The sequence below is a fragment of the Xylocopa sonorina genome, chromosome 10 (assembly GCF_050948175.1).
Source record: "Xylocopa sonorina isolate GNS202 chromosome 10, iyXylSono1_principal, whole genome shotgun sequence".
NCBI classification, from domain to species: domain Eukaryota; kingdom Metazoa; phylum Arthropoda; class Insecta; order Hymenoptera; family Apidae; genus Xylocopa; species Xylocopa sonorina.
This window is the reverse complement of record NC_135202.1, coordinates 1821625-1841825: the sequence shown is the minus strand read 5'-3', so window position 1 is coordinate 1841825 and position 20201 is coordinate 1821625. Positions and strand designations below refer to the sequence as shown.

At 29.8% G+C, this 20201-nt stretch overlaps 3 protein-coding genes across 5 annotated transcripts in view; 2 read left to right on the top strand and 1 right to left on the bottom strand.

Annotated features, from left to right (window-relative positions):
- Nd-23 (NADH dehydrogenase (ubiquinone) 23 kDa subunit) overlaps positions 1-20201 on the bottom strand; it is a 139693-nt gene that overhangs the window by 38708 nt on the left and 80784 nt on the right. The gene's annotated exons all lie outside the window — the stretch shown is intronic.
- On the top strand, positions 41-6119 carry LOC143427892 (vacuole membrane protein 1). Of its 3 annotated transcripts, none has more exons than XM_076902390.1 (6): positions 41-357; positions 2134-2356; positions 3334-3666; positions 4485-4997; positions 5180-5449; positions 5548-6119. In XM_076902390.1, exons 2-6 carry the CDS (start codon positions 2354-2356, stop codon positions 5677-5679), a joined length of 1251 nt encoding a protein of 416 aa, XP_076758505.1. In that variant the 5' UTR covers positions 41-357; positions 2134-2353; the 3' UTR covers positions 5680-6119. The 3 variants fall into 3 exon arrangements, with proteins under 3 accessions (XP_076758505.1, XP_076758506.1, XP_076758507.1); XM_076902391.1 differs by having other exon boundaries at positions 2031-2356; XM_076902392.1 differs by lacking the exon at positions 2134-2356 and having other exon boundaries at positions 5548-6117.
- Hacd2 (3-hydroxyacyl-CoA dehydratase 2) lies at positions 12244-16904 on the top strand. The gene is made up of 6 exons (XM_076902344.1): positions 12244-12365; positions 12452-12623; positions 12704-12820; positions 15702-15936; positions 16017-16121; positions 16220-16904. Exons 2-6 carry the CDS (start codon positions 12540-12542, stop codon positions 16783-16785), a joined length of 1107 nt encoding a protein of 368 aa, XP_076758459.1. The 5' UTR covers positions 12244-12365; positions 12452-12539; the 3' UTR covers positions 16786-16904.

Below are 20201 nucleotides of genomic sequence, written 5' to 3'. Positions count from 1 at the left end.
TTTTGACTGATGTTAATTATACGAATCATGATGTATCTGTCTTTTGCTAAGTGAAGAATCTAATGATTAGGCATTTTTGTATACTTAGACTTGCGCGTACTCGAACTTGTATTGTCGACATAGGAAGTTCTGTGCATCGTACACATGATTGTGATACATGCGTTACTGTCGAGTTGACAGTTTAATTAATTAAATTAAATAACGTTGACATTCTTTGGTGCATATGTTAATCATTAATTGTTTGAGATATTACAAAATAATTTATTTTCCTCTCAAATGTACAAACTATGATGGTTTGAAAAAAGTTGTTTTCGATACTCTCAGTGTGTAGTCACAGTCGTATTTTAAGGTTAAAAGGTAATCCAATTATATTTTATATAAAAATGTGATGTATCATATTCAGTTTTTCTTTTACTAAAGATACTGTATCTTACGATTATATTTTATTCAAATGTATTTACGTACATATTTGTACAAGTAATATGAAGGTATGAAATAAATTTCTAGCATTTAAATATGTTCGACATAGTTTCACGTGCGATTTATAGACAGTAGTACATATTTTTTGTGAATTTTAAACAACATAATAGTCGATTCTATGTAGTATTCATATAAAATTATATCCTTACATATAAGACACGTACACAACACGTTCACAGTTAAAATTATTAATAAAAGTCTTGTACAGAAATTAGCGAGTTTTATCAAATTTAATTTTAACCCTTATTAATACGTTTATAAAAGCACAATGGATAACAGTTATTTCACGGAACTTTATAATTATTATAAATTTTTAAAAATAGTGCACTCAGAATATCATTTGTAAAAGTAATTTTATTCTTTGGCTTTTATTTTTTTTTCATCATATATATACATATATACATATACATACATCTAGATGTATACTTTTCGAAAATGTTATTTTTTAATAGATTGTTTAAAAATATTTTCTTTAAATATATCAGATTAAACGACATATGATTTCGAGATATTTCATTTGTATGTTTCTAACTGAAAATTTACAATAATGATTTTTTCTATAAATACAAGTTAATATACAAATATATGAATTCTTTATTATAACATTAATTCAATATAATGCAAAATTTATGTATCATTTTTTACAATAATATAATGAGTATTTATGGATAATATTTGCAGACACAAAACTGTTAAAATTATTATCTTTAAACTAGTATAAATATTTACATGTACTTGTATTAGTATAAAAGTTAGATAACATTAAATATATATATTATAGGTGATTACTTTTAACAAAATTGTTTCCATTCAATATATATTACAAAACAATTTATACTCTAATACAGAAATATAATAGTAAACCAGTGAAGTTAATTATAACGTGCATTGAATATATAAACATATATTATATATATTTATCTCTAATACATCATATTTACTTCCATTCTAATTTTTTTAAGGTTTTCTTCTTTGAAAGCATAGAACATGATTAAAATACTGTAATTTATTTATTGATTATAATTATATAGTCCCTTATTTTGTTGTATAATTATAAGTAACATTAAATTTTAAGGTCTTTTCCTGTACCAAATAGCTCTACTTTCTTCTGGAAAATAATCCCAGGATATTCTAAGAATAAAAACAAGGAGAAACATCTTATGTGAAAGCGTAAGATCTAAAATTTATTAAAAAATTATAATAAATATTTAGAAAATAACATGAAACTGGTTTTTATTTGATAATACTCTGCGCGCACAAGTTATGTTTACTAATTGTAGAGACAATTATCAATAATTATTAGCAACTGTATGACTTTGTTATAATTTTTTAATACATTACAATTGTCAATAAGTCATTTTTGAATCTGCGCATGTGACAGCTTTCTCTGTTTTTTTACTCATGGAATATGCTGGCATTAATTAATCAATAGATAAAAGTAAGGGACCCAATGTATACAACATGAGTTATAAGGTTTATCGTATATATTTATTTTCTTTAAACAGATGCAAGATAGTTAATTTCTGTAATAAAAATAATTTGTGTTATAGATTACATTGATAATTGATTTTTTAAACAAAATATTAAACTTGTACATTTGACTTCTGATAATAATATTAGTAATTAGTCAATAGTACAAATTCACCAATACAGCTTGAAGTGATTCACCAATACATGATGGAAAGTAGATTGAAAGATGAGCACTGCTTCCAGTGTGATTGTTACCAGAGAATTTTGAAGAGATTTTTCTTCACATGGATAGCAGAAGCTCAATGAATTCTACTACAGTGATACCAGTTTTACAAATTATCATAAAGAATTTAAACGCTTAGTAAAAGAACATCTACCATCCATTTCAGGAAACAGGACCAATATGGTATACAATGTATCCATCTTGCAAATATTTTATGTTGTTTATTATTATGCGAACGTTAAACCATGTTAAATTTTGCATGTATGTAACTATTAATCGAATATGGATAATATTAATCAATAATTTTAAATATAATAAATACATTTGAAAAATCATTTTGCAATATAATTTTTAATAAATTTAGTATGTAAACAGCTTTGTTATACTAATTTTCTAATAATGAGAGAAACATGATAATGTGGCATGATAATACTGTCATTAATCAGTCTTAACATTACAAAAAATTCTCTTATTAATAGATTAAATATTGTACGTTACAAATTTTATTTATAACTAAAAACTAGTTTCATTTTTGTTAATATGAAATTTTCAATATTATTAAATTTTATAGTTAAAATACAATGTTTTCCAAAATTATTCGATAATAGATTTAATTTTTTACATAAAAATATGATTTTAACATAAACATTTTAGATAGGAATATCTGTATAGTTCTCTTTAATTTTTGTATAGATTGCACGTGAAACTTATAGCTGCAACTGCCTAAATATTAAATACTACTATAATGTTATATAATATTATTTTATGTTATTTGCATTTATTTTATTAATTCTTTGATTGCAATAATATTTCAGTGAATAGCTAGTGACTTTATTAATATTTAGCATAACAATTATTACAAATGAATATCATTTAAAATAGTTAAAATACTAAACTACAACAATTAATATCATTAATGAATTAATTACGTTATGATAAACTTTCACTAGTATTTTAATTTAAAAAATAAATTATTACTAATTATATAATAATATGATAATAATAATTTAAACTTATTAAACTTCCAAATGTTTATTAATTATTAGAAATTGTACTATTCTATATGTTCATGATTATGTTCTCTTTATTTTTATGTAACATATCGCACACTTCTAATGTTGTATTTATTACATAATTGAAAATTATTTGACCTTTTGCAGAATAATCGAATAGGAAGTATCATGTTGGAAAATACCACTGCCATTCAACGTATAAAGGATTCAACTCCTGTTAATGGTGCTCAACAAAACATAGAAAAGAAAAAGTCATCTACAGCATTATCAAAGGATCTGAATAATTTAAATAATGATTTGGAACAGTTAACACTATGGCAGCAACCAATTACTACATTAAATTATTTTTTCCGAGAACTTTTTAATTATACATGTAGCCTAGGAAGAAAGGCATTACATTACAGAAGAACAGTATGGAGCATAATAACAATAAGTGTGTTACTTTTCATAATGAGCAGAATTCCTGGTCCACATCAACCAGTAAGCTTTTTTTTCATACTAATAAGATTGTACAAAATTGTGATGTTATGTTTTATAAGATTATAAATTGCCTTTGTTGTTTTTGATTCGCATAATTTTTACCATTGTTTAGTTTACTAATGAGAAAGAAATTTTATGTTAAATATTACAATTGAGAAACATTAATGTACTGGTATACATATAGCGTGAGTTACATAAGTTGCACACCACGAATAACTTTTAAATTATGCATTCAATAAAGAATTGTTAAAAACAAAAGTTGTATGGTTCTAGAAGAAAAAACAAAGGATGTTTTAACTATTTTTATACGTGAAATAGTTTCTGAAATCTTAAGATCAATTTTTTTTTTAATAGAAAGGTATATTTTTCTCATCACAGATCGAAAGTACATAAATTTTAAATAGGAAAGTATAAACCTATGTTGATTTTAAACTTAATGGTGAACAAGTTGTGCATGGTCATATTCATCAGTGAATTATTCTTTTCTACTTAAAATTTAATAGCCTTTTGATTTGCAATGAAAAAGATATATTTTTACATTTGAAAAAAAGAAAGTTCATTACTACTGAAATTTTGAGAACTCCTTTACGTACAATAAAAATTAAAACATCATCGTTTTTTCCCATTTAAAACCATACAACTTCTGTATTCAACAATTTTTTATTTAATGCATAATTTAAAAGTTATATGCTTTACCCTATGTAGTAGTTTATAAATTCTACTAAATCAACATCTTTTTAACGACATTTTATAATTTCTTCTTTTTGTTTTATAAAAATTTGATTCTGAAATAATACGTCTTATTTTCATATTTTCAGATTTTAAAAACATGGGAAAGAAAAGTGATTTGGTGGTTGTATTGGATAGGTTTAGGTGTCTTGTCCAGTGTAGGTTTTGGTACAGGCTTACACACTTTTGTACTCTACCTAGGACCACATATAGCAGCTGTCAGTATGGCTGCATACGAATGTGGTGCTCTTAATTTCCCTGAACCGCCATATCCTGATCAAATAATATGCCCGACAACAATTGATCCATTGTGGGCAGTAGGCATATTAAATATTATGAGAAAAGTTCGTATAGAAGCTATGCTGTGGGGTGCTGGTACTGCACTTGGCGAATTACCACCATATTTTATGGCCAGAACTGCTCGGAGAACTAGCAGACAGAATAATAGAACTGAAAAATTTGATCAAGAAGATTTAAGAGAACTGGAAGCACTAGAAGCTTTAGAAAATGGAGAAAATGTATCATTAGTAATACGTATAAAACTAGCTATGAAACATTTTGTACAAAAAGCAGGTTTTTGGGGAATTCTTGCCTGTGCTTCAGTGAGTACATTATTTCTGCTGTTTCAAATCACTTAAACTAACTGACTTCGTATTTATGCATTTTGTGTTAAATAAACTTTTATCTTTAAAGTATTTTATCATTTACTTTTTAGTAGTAAACTAAAGGATATAGATATTTTGTGGAGTGCTATAATTTCTTTTTGATATCAAATTTTGTTTAGATTCCTAACCCATTATTTGATCTTGCTGGCTTGACATGTGGTCACTATTTAATCCCTTTCTGGACATTTTTCGGGGCTACACTTATAGGAAAAGCAATTATAAAAATGCATATTCAGCAACTTGCAGTAATCATAGCTTTTAATGAAGAACTTCTAGATAAATTTATAAAACTATTAGCAATTGTACCATTTATTGGTTCAAAAATTCAAGGACCGTTAAAGAAATATCTTATTGAACAAAAACAAAAATTACATGATAAAACATCAATGGTATGCTTTCTTTAATTTATTATGTATTATGCATTGTATTTGTACCACAATTAATATATACTTGTGCACATTTTTCTAAATATTTATTTTGTTTTTAGGATGGTACAACAACAATTTCATGGTTATTTGACAAATTTGTACTGTTGATGATATGTTACTTTTTAGTAACAATTATTCATGCATTAGCAAGAAATTATTATCGTAAGCGAAGTAGACAATGTATTGATTAAAAATCAATGAACATAGGATGTATAATGTTCACATCAAATTAATTATATAATTACGTACAGATGAAGTTGCTATTACAGTACAGTATAATTAATAATAATTAATAATAATAATAGTAATAATAGTAATGTGGTCAAATTTTCAAGTGCACAATTTCATTTCTACAACACAAATAAAAACGTGAAGTATAAATAAGAAAAATTTAATTTTCATTATAATTCTAATCTTTCAGATGCTTCGATAAAATATTGAATACATACTTCACAATTATATATATTATTATATATATACATATGCAGAGGCGGCTCGCGTGTAGGCACTGTGGAAATGCAGCACCCCCTATTCCCATCTGATATTATCGATAACATTTAATATAATGAGTCTCTTTTTCTTTAATTTTTTCTTCATACTTGTATGATATATAATCCATAAGCTTAATGTCAGTAGCCATCCACCAATTTAAAAGAATACGGTACAAAAATCTTTGTATGAAAGTGTTGAAAAGCACTGTCGTTCCCGTAATGCCGACCCTGGTACGTCGTGCCTGAAAAGTATTTTAGGCCAGCACTCTCATTAATTTTAGCCACAAGCCGCCACTGTACATATGTATAAAAATGTACATATATTTTATTGGAGAAGATTTCATTCATTATATGTAACATACTGTGAGAATTTTATTTTCACATAATTCAATTAAATGTATAACTTCAGAATTGTATGTAGATTTTATAATGTTAGTAATGTCAATGATGTTGCTTGTAATGCATTTAAGAGTGCCACGAAATTTATAGGAGCAATGCATCTTTCTTATCAAAATTGATACATAATTATTTGGACATTTATGTTGGCTAATATAAAGGTTTTTATAAAAACAGTCTAATACTTTAGAGTTTATAGTATTTATCGAGCAAAATAAAACATGTCAGCAACATAGATGTTAAAAGCAATTTTTTCATAAGATTAGGTTTCACTTGGTTTAAAAAGTATATTGATAAAAGATATTAGGTTGATCTGTGATCTGTAGATGTGAATTTTCTTCTGAATTGAAAGCAAAACATCGAATATCTACAAATATGGAACTTTGAACTGTTTGCATCTGTATGAAATAAACTTTGTTGATATTAGTAAAACTCCTATGTTCATAAACTTGAATTAATGTATATATACTAATGAATGTTTCTATGTATACCACTAACTAACCCGATCGTGTGCATTTAGCATGTTAGGAGGAAATCCCTTTACGACATCATTATTCATAAATATAAAAGATGACTTCACATTCAAAGAATTGCTTTCAGAGTTTATAATTAAATGTTTTTATTTCTCTTTGTGAATATTATAAGTCTTTAAAATACTGGACGATTTTTTTAAACAACCTGTGTACATTCTTTCGAGCACTCTATTTCTTCGTAAAGGAGTTATATTTCTATAACTTAATAAATAAATGAGATAAATCGTTTGCAAATATTGTTTGAGGTCCAATTTTTTTCTTATTTTTTTATTTATTCAAAGGTATGCAAAAGAGTTAAAAATCATTATTTTACAGAAAGAAATTAAATATATATACAGATAATCAGTTGTATAACATTACTAACGATTGAAATTTATTTATTTAGGGAACAAATGTAAAAGGTAGATTGACATAATAACTCGTGAAATTGTGTTTATTGAAACACATATTTGCAAGAAAAAAAAAAAAGAAAAACAAATATATATGCTAAATTGACTTGTTTGAAACAATATATTTGTAGATAGTATCTGCAGCAAGAGGGAATCTTGTACTAGTAAAAGGAAAATAATTCAATGTTATGTACGGTAACTGTAATGCATTTACTACAATGATAATAATCGTAGATCATAAAAAGATTGAATGCATGCATTTTTTTAAATTATATTTGTTTCTTTTTTATTCTTTTATTAATATTTAGATTTTGACTGTTCCTGGCTGCAATGATAATAATATCTCAAGATCGATGTCCCGTGCTGTAACATTAGTATTCATTACCTGCATTACAAGAGTTATTTGCAAACTTTGTATTTGTCTTAGATTTTCCAACTTAACATATGTAATCTTGAATCCCTTTGAACACTTCAATTTATAACATAAATATCATGTTAGGAACCTTCGAATGTTTATTTTTGTGAGCACGTGTATAATTGTATGATTTGCAGATTTAATTTTTGTAACGGACAAATAAATTATCCTGTAACATAATGTAAAAAAAATTAATTGTAATGTTATTTCTAAGTATAAACAGATATTTCGATTCTAGCGCGTCATGTGATACTAACACAACTACTAATTGACGATTGTCCAATAGGAAGTGGTATCATTTCTTATTGGCCGGCTGCATTCCTGTTTACGGTAAGTACTTGAGTCAACTTCTTTTTTTTAGATTTTATAATGCGCCAATCGATGCAGCTCGCTACAAAAAGTACTAAATCGCTAATGGCAAAAAATCATTATTAGCATTTTAAAAACAAAAGAAGTATAAATTTCGAATTTATTTGCGTATTTGTTTTGTTAGTTAATCGAGTAATTTACTTTGATACATCCCTTAGTATATCCGATTAATATATTACTGCGGATCAAACGTTCCTCAGTCATTTAAAAATAAATTACTAATAACTGTTTATAACACTTTAATCAACTAATAATACGCAACTCTCGTAGCAATTGATAACACGTTTGCTTCTCGACAGTTCTCACAACGATCCGATAACTTGTTGTTATCGGTCTGGTTTATCACGACCAATAACTATTTCTTCACCAACACTAATTGAACTTCAAGAGCAGTCGTCTCGATCACGTTAACCGTCTTCAATTATAAATAAGCCATCCGTCTGAGAAGAAGTCTTCAGCAAAAATCCTGAACTAAGCGCCAAAATCTCCAAGAAAATTATCAAGTGTCCATCTTGAGAGGTGCATTGATCCCTTAGCTTTCTCTTGACTTTTGGATCTTGAGCGCTTCTTTCTTGCATCCTTTTCGGATCGATTCTTTCGACGAAACTTAAGCGAGAGGAACCGAGTTAACTTCCAAAATCGTTTTGACTTGAAGTTACTTTTTCTCCTTGCTTAAATTTGACTCCGTCCTTCGTACTTCGCCAAATGTATGACGTATACAACTTTACACTTACATCTTGGTGTGCGTTGTACATGATACACTAAATTGGTGATTTTATTTACAATCCTATATGGCCCCTCCCAGTCCGATTGTAGCTTCGGACACTTTTCAACTTCTCTCTTTTTGTTAGAAGAGCCAAACAAGATGTCCGGGTACATATTTGAACATGATCATCATACCAAGATTTCACTTTAGTTTTACTAATTTCGAGACCCTGACGAACGAACTCATGCATTTCTCGTAATCGGTTTCTAATTTTTGAACATATAAACATTTCAACATTCTTTTGTCCTTCCTCATCAGAAGTAGCTCCTCTTCATAGTTGCAAAGGCAGTCAAATTCTCTGTCCAAATAAAATCATGAACGATGCCAACTGAGTTGCCTCGTGTCGCGAAGAATGATAAGCTACAAGAAAGAGGGGAATCCATTCGTCTCAATTTCTTTGGTGATCTAAAACAGACATCGTTAAATACCGTAATAACGTTCTATTTAACTTTTTGATCAGACCATCAGATTGAGGATTCAATGGGCTAGTGCTTGTCTTTTTAATTCAAAGGAGTTGCATCAATTCCTAAAATATTCCAGATTCAAAACTTCTGTCCTGATCAGAATGAATTTCTAGCGGTATACCGTGATGACAGATAATGTTTTCGAGTAGTGTCTTGGCTACTACTTGCTGATTTAGCATCGTTATTACCCCTGGCCACTTTGTGAAATAATCTGTCACAACCAGCATATATTTGTTCCTGGATGGGAACTTAGGAAGTGGATCCACAGCATTATGTACATTCATCGCTCCAGCTCCTCTTACTCGCGGTCCTTTTTTTGCCGCAGATTTATCACACCGCCAACACCGTTCTTCCACATCTTGCCCATATGTTACCCAGTAAAATTGTTGTCTAATCTTCGCAAAAGTTTTCTTTATTCTAAACTGTCTCGCTACTGGTGAATCATGAAATTTTAACAGAATTTCTAAAACTTTTTTCCGCGGTATTACCAAAAACTAAGAAATTTTCATACTACAGATTGATTTCCATCTCCGAAACGGGAAACCATTTTTTGTCTTAAAGAATCCCAATGTGTACACAAATATTTAAGCTGTAGAGAAAAACGTGAAATTTCTTACCAAGTTACGTTCTGGTTCTCTTCCAACTTCTCAGCAACAAAACCAACGTGAACGTTAACATATTGTGAACGATAACGATAGCAATAAAATATTAATAATAAAAGAAATGATACTGTCAGGCGAGTTGATTAGGCTCCAGGGATTTGGAGAAAGGCAACTTTAAAAATAATATAAAGTGTTCTAAATTTAAGGTAATACTACATTTATCAAGCTCTAACTAAACCTATTCTCTTCCAGGTTCTTCTAAAATTTGCCCTAGTCTCCCTTCGCCTACGCTTTTTAATTCTCCCCTAATCAGTTGGCGTTATCCTTTCTGGCCAATTAGGTGCCTCCCAAAATTTCAACGCTTACTCCTTTCATCCTCATCAAAGTGCTCTCATCCTTTGACAGGAATTTCCCGGCTTTTTGACAATGACCAGATTTTATGGTACCCGCTTCACTCGGACCCCGTCTTGGTCCTTTTTTGACAGGTCAAGTCCGTACCATAAAACCTGTCACCGTCCCAATCGACGCGACTGCCGAGCATGTGGGCCCTAAAACCCCTCATTTATCTTATTTTCGTTTACGATAGAAATATACTATATAGTTATCAGTTATATACTGGAAGAAGTTTTAGCATTTTATTTCGGTTAATCCTATTTTAAAAATAGTAAGTAAGAAATAATAGAGTAAGAAATAATAAAGGGTGATCGGTAACTGGTGGTACAACCGAAAGGGGAGGGGGGAGGGGGGGGGGGGGTGATTCTACATGAAAGAATAAATCGAAAATATAGAATAACAATTTTCCATTTGAGGCTTTGTTTTCGAGAAAATCGACTTTGCATTTTCGCCGGCTACGGGTGCACTTGATCACGCCTCAATATAGCGGATCTCACTGCAAGATCACTGTCTCGATTGCAGTTATGTTAATAAACACTTCCAATATCACGGAAATGTTTTCCTAGCTGTGAGAGATTTTTTAAATCAACATTACCAAGGTTGGATTGATCGTGCTTGAACAATATCTTGGCTATCACACTGTCCTGAGCTTAACTCCGCTTGGCTTTTACTTATGGAGTCATATTAAATTAATTGTGCATTCCGAAGAAATCACAAGTTGCGAGCAACTAAAAGAAAAGATTATTGTAGCCTTCCATACATTAAAACAACCGAATACCTTAGAAAGTGTTCATAGAAATTTAATTAGAAGAGTAGAATTATGTTTTCAGCAGGATGGGCAATATTATCAGCAATTTCTGTAATAATAAACTGTTACAAACTCCAAACTTAGTTTCAAACATTGCATTTCATTACGTATTCGTAATTTACGTGTCCCATCGAGACGACGATTTACTTATAAAGTGAGATCCGTTCTAGCGAGATGTGATCAGGTGCACCCGTATAAATCGAAAATTAAAAATCGATTTTCTTGAAAACAAAGCTTTAGATGAAAAATTGTTATTCTACATTTTCGACTTATCTTTTCATGTATCATCATCCCCCCCCCCCCTACTCCCCCCCGGCCGCCTCCTTTCGGTTGTACCTTGTAAATGTTAGTTTTTATAGTATTTTCTTGTATATTTTAATAACATAATTTATGCGGATTGTTTACTTTTACTTAAACACATGCTATTAGTCAATGATTATTTACATTACATAAAATTATAATAAAATCCTTGTGAAAAATGTAGTTAAACTTGTTTGTTATTGAATTATTTCATTAATCTAAAATATACAATTAACTCTTTCTTTCAACATTTTTTTTAATTAATTATTTCCTACCTTTCATTCGCAGAATTTTTAATTTTTAAAAATCTTTTGACAATGTTTGAGGTTAGGTATCTAATCTCTTAGGTTAGGTATACACTGATCAATGCATCCGTACATTTCTACATTTCTGTCATGTTAGTTGCTTAATTAAAAATGATATATACCTAAAAGTATTCTGGGACCGAAATTTCAATAGAAATATTTACCTATCGTATCTATAATCGAGATATACAGGAAACTAAATAAAATCTTTACATTTAAATCTATAATGTATTATTATACATAATAATTACATTAATATGCCTTTATATACCGAAATACCTGATAGGAACGTTGGATTTACTCATGAATTAAACTGTAACCTTTTGTTAGAATTGATTTCATATGGATACAGTACTAAACAGTGTAGGTAACAGTGAACAAATTTCTCATGTTTCAATGTTGAAAATTCAGGCTTTCTTGTTTATTGACTATAGAAATGCTAATAAAATACTTAAATAGCGTACAGATACATTTTCGATTTCCTATACGTATATATACGTACAAGATTTTAAATCTTATTTCCAATTTATGATATCGTTTGATAATAGTTATATGAAAACCATTTTCATGCTTTAGAATAATTTTTGCGCATGTCTCTCGCGCATTGAATACTACGAGCTACTTCACCTATTTAGAAAAGTCATCGGTAATATACATGTGCTATACGACAATATAAAATCTAATATTATAAACAACTAATAAAAAAGGTTATATAATTATGAATTTTTGTAGATTAAAAAAGAGTTACTTTCAATATTGAATTATTTTCTATAAATATAAATATATAAATGATAGATTTCTGAAAATATAAAATGAAAAAATGGCAGATATTTTAACTCCATTTGTTTATTGGGCTCAAACAGAAAACCAAGTTACATTAAAAGTTGACTTGACTGATGTTAAGGTATGTAATTTATGATACATATCTATGTAAATTTTATTATTTATAAGTTGTATGTAGCACATTTATATTATACTTTACAGGATGTTAATGTTGATATGGATGAGAAAAAGTTACGAGTTACTGCTTACGGACAAGGTGCTAGAGGCCTTAACAATTATGGATTTAATTTAGATTTACATTCATCTATTATTACTGAGGTAATATTTTTATTATTAGTAGAAAATTATTTTTCATCAAATATACAAACAGGCTATAAATATAAATGATTTAGTGAAAAATAATGAAAATAATTTTTAATATTTTGCATTTTAAGCCTAATGTTATTCTTGTTTATTTATAGTAATATAGTAATATGGTAATATTATATTATATTATATTCTATAGCGGTATTTGACAGTTATAAACATTTGAAGCTTGCGCTAAAGTAATGTGAAATTTAGGAACCAAAATAATTTCAGATTCATTGCTCTTGTGAAAGGATATATAAATAACGTTTAATTAGTTTCTATGAAATTATTTTATATGGGAAAGCTTAAATAAAACTATAGTTTTTTTTATATTTATACCTCATTTAATAACAACAATTTTTATCAGCGTATGTGCTTTCTCTGGCAAACAATTAATTTCTGTCTTTCTTATTTTTTGTTCATGTTTAAAGATGATTATATTTAATTATTTATATTGTATTTATTTTAGTAATTAGTATATTACTAATATTACTAATATTAAAAATTTGAGAAATATTTTGATAATCATAACATTTATGCTTATATAATTAAACAAAAAATTTTAACGATCGAAATAAGAAAAGCAAATAAATGCTTATAAGCTATAGTTAACAAATTTTTATCTTCCTTCTCAATTGATTTTAATTCACTTTGAAAGAGAATCACACTGTTCTATATTTCAAATATACAATTTCTATGGGGTAATGTTATATATAAAACTTTTTGTTGTTTCTTGTTTCTTCTTAGTTTTTGTTTGCTCTCTTATGAAGATTTTTATTTAAAGGTCTCTGGAATCTGTAAAACTTAAGGTCAAGATGAATGACATTGCATAGCTTCTGAAATAATGAATTTTTTCTACAGTTGTGTAATAGATGTATTATGAGAGCAACTGCCCTTGTAAATAATGAATCGAGTTATAAAACAATAATTTATTAAAATTTTATATTAGTTATAAGTGACCAGAATAGAGTAAATTTTCATTTTTTAAAAATAAAATCTTCCTTTAATTTGTACTGATGTACTTTATTCTGTTTGTGTACTATTCACTTGTAATAGCTATCACTAGTAATGTTATCTCTATTATATATATAGAGCTTTCTACTCAATTATTTACAAGTATGAGTAACTATAATGCTCTATTTCTAAATGCTGTATGAGTAAGTAAAATGCCACTAATAAGCTAAACGTCCTTATTGCTCGTACCAGAAAACTTAAAAATTAATATATCATTTTGAACAATTTTATTGTTTTCTCTGCATTATTACAGTTTAACTATTTTTTTCTATACTTTTGTGAATGTGGAATTCTGTGCAAGTATATAAACCTATTAATTACTACTGTGTACTTCACTATTTATATTGGGCCAATCTAATACATCAGTATTAAAAAGGGTTAGAGTGACACAAATGTGCGGAAAAGATTATTTATTTTCACCTATTTTACATTTTGTACATAAAAAGGTCATGCTTTTAATAAAAAAATATAAATGTGTTTTTAATTTGCACACGTTTCGAATGCCAACAAATTCGAAAATAATATTTCTCTTCTTCAAACCTGGTTTAAACTTGAATTCGTATAGAATTCAAATTGAAAATTTTAATTTCGGGTCTTTAATAATTGTTAAAATATTAATAAAAAAATTTCTGAATAATACAAAGAATGCTGCCTATATAGACATTACTAATTGTTGCTTACAGATTGTTACTTACCCGCCTTCGCTGATAGTAATAAGCAGTTTTGTTTCTAAGGCTGGTCTGTTTATAATCAATTATTCTTAATTATTTATTAAATTACAGATGAAATAATTTAATATGGCGGGCTCCCCATGATTCGTTTGATAATTGCGGATGAGGATGAACGTACATTATATAGCTCAACTAATACTGTTCGTATTTTTATTTAGGCGAGACATCCTGTAAATATTGAGGCAGATATCTCTGAATCGTCAGTCACTCAACACTCGACGGTTACTTACGACTACTATAGCAGAGACTCTTGTATAGTATCAAAAGTCTCTTATTAATATTTTAGGAATTAATAAATTTCCGAAATTAAAATTTTAGATCAAGGGTTCACCTTCTATCTCCTGTAATATTACCTCCTATATCAATCGACAATCGGGGAGTTTCGGAACTACAGCCTGAAAATATTCTATTCTGTAGCGAATTATAAGTAATAAATAACTATGTACTGAAATCATAGTTGTATTTAACACAGTTAGCCTTAGAATGTTTCTCAGGAATTTCCGGGAATATGGATATGCTTCAGTCAGGAGTTACATAATATTTATGTGTAATGTTCATTCAGAAATTCGACTGAATCCATCACGATGTCTTTCCAATTCGATCCGATCATCAGGTTCCCAACACTTTCGTTTATAAGAATACTTTTGTCGAAATTCTGTCAATTACGCGGCTAGTCACTTGCCTAGATCGATCCTTGGTTCGTTAATAATTTTTAAAAAATTTATATTCCAGTTTCATTATGATAATATCGTGTATATGTCATGTTGCATGATAATTGTAAATAAAATTGGAAAAGAGAGTTTATTAATACGAGTGCACAATAATATTATTAATATCGTGTTATAATATTACTTCAAATATTGAGAAAACTTGAATACAGCATCTTTTTCAGAATATTTTCGTTGTGTTAAAACTATAATCCATAAAGTATTTGCCTACTTTTTTACATGCAAATAAAATATGGTGCGCTGTCTTTCGAAGTGTTAGCGTGATGTTACACGGTGTTATATATTACCTTTGGATTAATTTAAAAAACTAGTATATTACTTAGATTAGAAATAAAATTAATAGGCAGTAATAACTTATTACTACTATTATCATTATAGGAAAGTAATTTTAAAGTCATAAATCGACAAGTCGATTTTACGCTCTGGAAAAAATGTCCTGGTTGGTGGCCACGACTAACTAGTCAACCACAAAAGCCATCATGGCTAAAAATTGATTTTGATAAATGGACAAGCGAAGATTTAGAAGATAATGAAGACGATACACGTGATATATGTAACGATTACCCTGGCGTGTACGATAAGCTTCATAAAGAAGAATTTGGCTACAGAAAAGGTATAGTTCGATTAGAAATGTAACGTTATATTGTGATCAATGTGAATTTTGATATTAATTTATAATTATTTATTATACAGAAGATTTAAAAAAAGTGTATCTAATTATTTACAATCTTTGTCAATTTGTTGGTTTTGTCTATATTCTTACCGTTATGGCGATCATGTATGCGCGCGATGGGCCAGGTTAGTAACTACACTTATATCATTTATTTACAAGCAAGTAAAATAATTAATATAGCAAATAAAAATATACGTTTAACTAAAAAAATTCATAATTGCAGCTTCTATGACAGAAACGTATGCAGCTGTTGGAAATGCAATGAAGTTCGTACAACTTATACAGTTTCTAGAAGTTATGCATTCAATATTCGGTTATACTAAAAGCAGTACACTGATGTCATTTTTACAAGTAGGAGGAAGATCATTTATTTTGTTTACTATGATCGAAGCTGAATCGCGTATGCAAACAAAACCGGTAATATTTTACCTTTTTCTTGTTTGGAGTACAGTAGAAATATTTAGATATCCTTATTACATTACACAATTACTCAAAATAGAAATTTCATTTTTAACATGGTTAAGATATACCATATGGATGCCCTTATATCCATTAGGCTTTCTTTGTGAAGGAATTATAATATTAAGAAATATTCCATATTTTGAAGAAACACAAAAGTTCACTGTTTCTTTGCCAAATTCATGGAACTATGCATTTCATTTTCCATCATTCCTAAAAATATATTTATTGATATTTTGTTTACCTGTTATATATTTTTTAATGTCACGAATGAATCAAACGCGCTACAAAAAGTTAGGCAAATCTAAATTGAAAAAAAAATACGCATAATATAACACAAACTTTTAGTAGAAATTAACAAATATTAAAAAGATTACAATGTAAATATATTTATTCTAAATACATAATTATCATACCAGGCTACTACATATATATTAAAATGATGATAAATATTAATTTAAAGATTGTCTGGTCATCTTTTAGTAAATTTTATTTTATTTCATATAAAGAGATAGCATGTAAAAAATCTGTAAAATTACGTTAGATTGAACATTTTAATATCTTTAAATAAATTAAAAATCAAGATGAGAAGATTGTATGTACAGGTATGTTGTTAATACTTATTTTATAACTAGAAATAAGTGAAATATTGGTAGAAAATGAATTTTTATTTCTTCATTATTCCGGGACTCGATCTTTCAAAGCCATCGCGCTTTTCAAAAAGCAGTATCTGCTCTCATATGCAATCTACTCGATGTTCACGTATTTGCTGTGTATTTTGTAACGAGGCGACGTCACAAGGCTTCTGTCACCGTGGCTCAGCGACCACTATTCATCCGCGAAGGGAAATAGAGAGTAAAACCAGTAGATCGCCTCTGTATGAATGAAAGAATGGCTCAAGAAGACCCCAGATAACACGCGAAGAGGCTCGCCATGAAGACCCCGCCGATTACTGTAGTAGGTTGTGTGCTGAAACAGCGGAAGGGGGTTCGATGGAGGACCAAGGAGACGCCACGCAGCACTGTGGACGGATCATTTCTCTCCTTAGGAAACCCCGGGGGGGGGGGGGGGGGGGGGGGGTCAACACCGTAAAGACCCTATCCGATTAAGTATACTCCTAAAGAACAACCACCAGGGACCGGGGAGATCGTCTATTCACCGAGGTCTCTGCGTCCGAATGCCACCAGTCGCTCCAAGGATCTTCCAACAATAATTTTTATTTGCTAGCGAGATCTATCGATCGATGCCGTTCGCCAATGCCGAAGCGCATACCTCGCAGCCAATCAGTAGCCACCCGAATATTTCACTAAGTACCCTCTGCAGATCCCGAAACAAGAGAACCCATCGTCGATTATTGTGTCGACAATATACAGAGAGATGAAAGTATATCGAAGCAAAAGGATTGCGCCGACCTTTGCTATAAGAAGTCCGTTACTACAACTGTTCGAATCTTTCCCTCCATCGCCATACGCGTGTGTGCTGAAGTTCTTTGCGATATCTCCCGATTTTATTGCTTTATCTTTGTATGCTCCACGTAATCTTCGTGCAGTTTTCGTGTCGAGGCACTAATTTAAGAAGCCGTGCCTTCAGTAGCCCGCGTCCAAAGATTTCCCGTGCTCCTCCGTTGACCTTCTCCTATCCCTAGCCGAGTTTATCTTCGCAATACCTTTCGAAGCATCGGTTGATCTATTTATTATTTCGCCGTCCTCTTTCCGCTGTTTGTTTTGTGTTTGATTTAATAAGTACTACACTGTATCGTTACAGAGATACACCGTTTTGTAGCTGGCGTTCAGTTTGCACTTACGTTTTCTTCAGTTAGTTATCTCCTGGTTTGCTTGGAACTGGTTTGCTTGGTCGCCGGTTAGTCCTCTTCGTTCCTTCCCTCGCCCGTAGATTATATGCGTTATTAGGATTAGGATTATTGCGGGCGCCCCTTTTCTTTTCACGACATTTCTGTTTCTTTTATATCACTTATTAGATCATAAGAGTTCATTTTGCGTAACGTACCGACTCTCGAGACAATTCACTCATTAATTTGTCACGGTCGTTTTGTTTTCTTTTTTTGTCGTTGTTTTTCTTGCTTTCTCTTTTCTGTTACTATCAATTTTGTAAGACGTAATTAAGTATTAAATCATCCTGTCTACCGTGATTTTATCAGCGACTCCCTTCTCTCCCCTGATAATCCGAAACTTGTACTTGGATTACAATTTATTTATCTATATCATTAGCGAAATTACGTAACGGTAAGAAGCAGTCGTTTCAGGAATAAGGTTCATATGGAATTTTTATAATTTTTTTTTATTGTGTTGGGAAAATCTTAATAAATATCCTATTTATCTTACACTAACTACAGGTTTTTCATGCGCCGCACCGCAAATATGGTAGTTACGTCTCTTTTCATATGCGATAGTAAAAATATATGTATATTATATTACATCGTACATGCCATTTACATCAGCTTCTTTCAATATAGTTCGAAGTTTACTTGAAGTAACAAGTTTTTCAATGTTCAAATAAAAATTAAAAAAGAATGGAAATGTACGTTTTTGGTATTAATGTACCAGAATATGCGAATTAGTACGTTCCATCCGATAATAAGTCCATAAACTAAGTTTTACAAATTTCTTTTTTACCTTTCCTTTCATTTCGTTTTACATGTACAAAACTAATATGTAAATAAATAAATAAAAAGAAAAATGTATATATAATTTTTATTTAAGTTAGAAGAATATATGTATTTTTAAAATTAAAAAAATAAAGCACAAAAAAATAGATAACTATTTTTCTTTTTCGTTTTCACGTATTTCTCGCCTCTTACATTTGCTCCATTTTCTCCTTTTGTGTTTTTTCTTCTTACGTGCTTTACTTCCATTATATTAACTGTTCATTTTGAGACCCTTCTCTTTGAGTACTATCGGTGTAGACAACACAGAATCTAAATGAGATTGACGACGTGTTATTAATGTTTCGTAAACGTCGGCATCAAATCTAGAGTAACATATGTCATCGCAATTGTAAGCGGTAATTACTGCACTTTGTGTTCATAGTGTGATATGAAACGTTTGCACCATGAGCTGAAGATGTGTGTCAGGTTAAAATGTGAAATCGTTATAGCAGTGGCTGATACTGTATATCATGATACAATCCTGATAGAAGAGTGATACATATGTCGCAATATATATACAGTAACCAGCGATTAGCACGCCAGTGATACCGGGTGGAACGAAGCACTGTGCTAGCACGGTGCTGCCACTCATTTCTCGTAACGGCACAGGGCTAGCACTGGGACGATACGCGTGTCACGGCACTATCGAAGCACCACGATATAGCACAGGGGCGACACGGCGTGCCAATGACACTATTAGCTCACCATAGTGACACGCGTGTGGCAGTTGCGTAGGCTAATATATATCAATGAAGAAGCTGTTTGCATCAAAATTATAAACGAATATTAAAAATGACTAAACTAAGCAATTTATTTATTTCGATTCGAAAATAGAAACGACACGAAAGAAAGATGTAAAAACTTCTTTTTATTATTTTCTATAAACTATAACTTAATGCAGCGATTTTTTCAGAAAAGTCATTAATTACTTTATCGTAAAAATATATACACTTATTTTACAAATATTTTTTTCAACTCATCGTTAAAAATTCATGCAACAAAGGGTTATATTATTTTTAATAATTCTTCGCTAGTTGTCTGGGCGTGTTGACATCATCTTGCCGTGTGTTGTCTGGGTTCT